At 41.0% G+C, this 3,999-nt stretch overlaps 1 protein-coding gene across 2 annotated transcripts in view; it reads right to left on the bottom strand.

Moving 5' to 3' along the window:
• LOC122091390 (uncharacterized WD repeat-containing protein C2A9.03-like) overlaps positions 1-3,999 on the bottom strand; it is a 16,998-nt gene that overhangs the window by 7,616 nt on the left and 5,383 nt on the right. For both annotated transcript variants that reach the window (XM_042661294.1, XM_042661295.1), the window contains exon 6: positions 3,765-3,875. In XM_042661294.1, coding sequence (XP_042517228.1) covers positions 3,765-3,875 — 111 coding nt within the window. The remainder of the gene's footprint in view (positions 1-3,764; positions 3,876-3,999) is intronic.

The raw sequence follows: 3,999 nt of genomic DNA, 5'->3' as shown, positions 1-3,999 counted from the left end.
CCCCCCCCCCCCCTCAAAAAAATAAAAAGACTATCTCTTCCCCCTCCTCCCTCCTCAGTCTGGCAAGAGTTTAAGTGCTGCTTAGAAATTAGATCAGAGAGATAATGGAGGCTTCTACTCAAAATGGTGTTTGTTGGATCCAAAAATGACACAAGGACGAGCAAGGCAGATGCGGGACTCCTCAAGGCAGCAAAATTGTTCTCCCACCCTCTTTGATTTCCGGCTTCTGGTATTCTAGGATTGGGTTCAGCAAACAGTAGAAGATTGCCTAGGGTGGAGGACGAAAGGTGGGTGGGCTCCTGACTGATGACACAACTAATGCTCAACGCAAGTGGAGGTTCACAACTTTTCAGCGGCATCATCGTGGGAGACTCCAACCTCATTCCACAAAGCTCTTCCACCTCCCTCTGCAGCTTCTGGTCCTTCGTCAATGACCCAAACCACCTCTTCAGGTACTTGCACTTAATGAACCAGTAATGCAATTCTCTTTTCTTTTTCCCAACAAATCATATCTGTATCGAGGAGAGGTTAGATCATATTCCAAGGGTTGTCAATGACCCAAACCACCTTTGATCACAGTGCTTTGGAAGTCAACTGTGATCATATTCCAAGGGCTTCCAATACCCCCTTTCAACATGCAAAGGTTTTTGGTACAGCATGATGAGTTTCTCCAAGTGGTTAGCATTCTTGGATAATTCCAATTAGAAGCACTTTTTAGTGGCAGCAAAGTGAAAGCGTTTAAAAAAAATATCTCAAGACATGGGCTAGACAAGCTTTTCCCCATGCAGATTAGGAGGTTTGCAAAACCAAAAACATTCTTGAAGATGTCCAAACTATCATTGAGATGGTGGGTTTAATGATGAGTTGTTTAATTAAGGAATCCTAAGCTAGGTTGGCATATCAGAAGGCTTTGGATCTCCAAGAGGAGATCTGGGCTGAAAAATCTCGAGTTCGGATCGAAACTTAAGTTTTTTCATTTATCTGCAAACCTCATAAGGGGGATAAATGCGATCCACAATATTCAAGGTGCAGATGGAGTTTTGATCTCTGACCCAGGTGCTGTGGGCCTATATGTTGCAGCTCACTTTGAAATTTTCAGAAAAGGGACCTCTCTGTTTTACCGGCAGATATTTTATCCCATATTCCTTAATGTGGATGATAATGCTTTGCTCACTGCCATTCCATCTATGATGAGGTTAAGGCGGCCGTTTTTTACCTTGATCCTGACAGTGCTCTTGGACCAGATGGGTTTCCTAGAACTTTTTATACAGTATGTTGGACATGGAAGTCTATACAGTATGTTGGGCATGGAAGTCAGTCTGGAAAGCCAAATTTCAGAGATGTGTTACAGAAAGAGTTAATTGGGAGTTATTCAAAATCCTAATTTTGTCTAGTAGTGATTTTTATGCTCTGTTTTCAGACCTGAAACAGAGATTGATAGATTGAATCTGCATACCCCATGTTTTATATGATGTTTAATCATGTTTTCTGAATTATCCTTAAGTCCTATTTCAGTATCCACGTTACCACATTCATCTAGTGCTATTCTGGTCTCAGAAACCCTAACTTCTGGAATAGGTAGACTTGGTTTCCAGATCTGATCTCTTCTTTTATTCTCATCTGCTTTGTATTGTGGTCATACCTTGATTGTTGGTTGTTCTTTGAGAAGTATCCTGCAGCTTTGGGATTAGGTTGACTTATCAATCCTTGTTCTACATTACTGGGAAGTTTTCTGCAAAATCAGCTTGGGAGGAAATCAGGGTGAAGCTTGCCTCATTCCCATGGTTCTTCTCTATTGTTTGAAATAAGTATCTCTCCCCGAGACATTCAATCTTTGGCTGGAGACTGCTTCATATGTATTTTCCCTCTGATGATATGGTAATTAAGAGGCAGGTTCCTTTAGTTACTAGATGTAATTTGCAGCAACACATCTGAGTCAATGGATCATATCTTCTTGGAGTGCCGATTTTCTGCTGCAATTTGGACTGATTTCTTGAATATTTTTTATTTTTGGTGGACAGGTTTTGTTTCTATCCAAGAGAGGTTCTTTTGGTGGAAAAGAAGGGGCGATGTCTCTCCTCTTAAAAGTATCTGGAACATGGCACTTGTTATTATCCCGTACCAGATATTGTTCAGAAGAAATCGCCAAAGGTTCGAGGGTTCCTCTAAAAGTGCTCCAATGGTTGATAGGAATATTATTTTACAAGATATGCAGGATCTCTCCAGTATTAATACTTGTCTGATTAAGTCGGTCAAGGATCTACTTATTTCAAAGGCTATGCGGATCCATGTGGCTGCTGCTCCTCAAAAGCCGCTTCAGATCTGGTTGAGTTCTCTCAGTTTTAACTTTTGCTTGTTTTGGGTCTCTCTTCTGCTGATGGCCATGCCAAAGGTGGAAAAGTGATCAAAATTTTTGTGCTCTCCTCCATGTCCTATGAAGGCATTGATTGTAATTCTTTCATTCTTTTTTTTAGTAAAGTTTCTTTGCGGACGCATAGAAAAAAGAAATGACGTTGGATGGAGGAGCCCCGATTTGGACTATTGATGAATATGAGCACAGAAACTAGTGTGAGCAAATCCATAAACAAACTCGAACCTAATCTATATGCATAGAGGAGAGAGGTTGAACGCAGCTGAGCCCATGTTTTCTTCATTTGAAGAGAGAGTGGTGAGAAGCCCTGTTTATCTTTTTCTATTCATTATTTTAAGAGAATGGGAAGAGGGGATGAGCGCTGAGGCAGAGCTCATGTTTTTTATCATTTTAAGAGAGAGAGGTGGGGATGGGCTACAGGTGCAGCCATGTCTGCCGCAGAACAACCCAGATTGGATAAAGTACTTTAAGACTCGGTAGCATTTTAAGTTCCAGACCAGAGTTGCAGCCAGTAATGGATGGACAGATTGGAGGGAAGGATACTCCGATTCTGACGTTATGCAGCATAAAGAGCAAACTATAGTGCCTAGCTGGAGGGAGAGAAAGATAGAAGGTACCCAAACATAATGCTTATAAAACATGACCCAAACATAACATTTATGAAACATGTGGTACCCCAAGTATAGTTTTAGAAACATGAGGTACCTCAGGCAAAGTTTCTCAAACCGTTTGGTACCCCAATTGCAATTTACCCATTTGTGTTTTATAAGTCTCAGTACGTTAAGATGTTGACACAATCTATGTTGCACCACCAAACTAATGCTTTTCAAACATATGTGATTATGAAGTCCATCAAAACCAAAAAGTAATCACTGCTTAAAATAGTGGTTTGCTCACTCTATAATGGGGTGAGGGCATGCATTTCCGTTGATCTTTACAAATACAACCCAATTTACTTTGTAAGTCCTAACAAGAGATCCTCTAGACCAGAAGATAAGCCCAATCAGATGATCATAATGGTCACGGTGCCTAGGCAAACCAAGGCGTTCAAGGGGGTCAAAAAATAAGCCAACACCAACAAGGCACCAAAAAAATTACTGGCCAGGACACCTAGGTGATGCCTAGACAACTATGCGGATGATCCTAACCACCTAGGAGGTTGTATCTCTTTGAAAGGCCAAGCAAGCAATCACTGCTGAGAAAATCCTAATTGGTACAGAACAAAATTGTGAACACATATATACATAATTAGTATCTTCCCAAAGATTTGAGGATAGCTTTTCAAATATTATTGCCTTGACTGAATAAATCCGAAATTCATCACTGTGGTATGAACTGGAAAATCTTTGTGCAACTGTGCTGTCTTCGTATGTAGCTGTGCAAAAATACTGACCTTACAAGTAAGTTCTCCTTGGAAACCCCCTGCAACCAGATAATTGTCCTTGACAGCTAGTGTGCTGATCTGGGTCTGCGTAAAACCTTCTAATAAACTTCCCGAATATTTCTAGATAAGCAAACCAAAAGAAGTCATCAGTAAAGCTGCTATAAGTGTGCGCCCAGACGGAGGAGGGAGGAAGAAACCAGAATAAGAAGATAAACCCACAAGGGAAACAGATTTATTCCCCCCC

This window comes from Macadamia integrifolia, chromosome 10, assembly GCF_013358625.1.
Source record: "Macadamia integrifolia cultivar HAES 741 chromosome 10, SCU_Mint_v3, whole genome shotgun sequence".
Taxonomy (NCBI): domain Eukaryota; kingdom Viridiplantae; phylum Streptophyta; class Magnoliopsida; order Proteales; family Proteaceae; genus Macadamia; species Macadamia integrifolia.
This window is presented reverse-complemented; position numbering and strand designations above follow the sequence as displayed.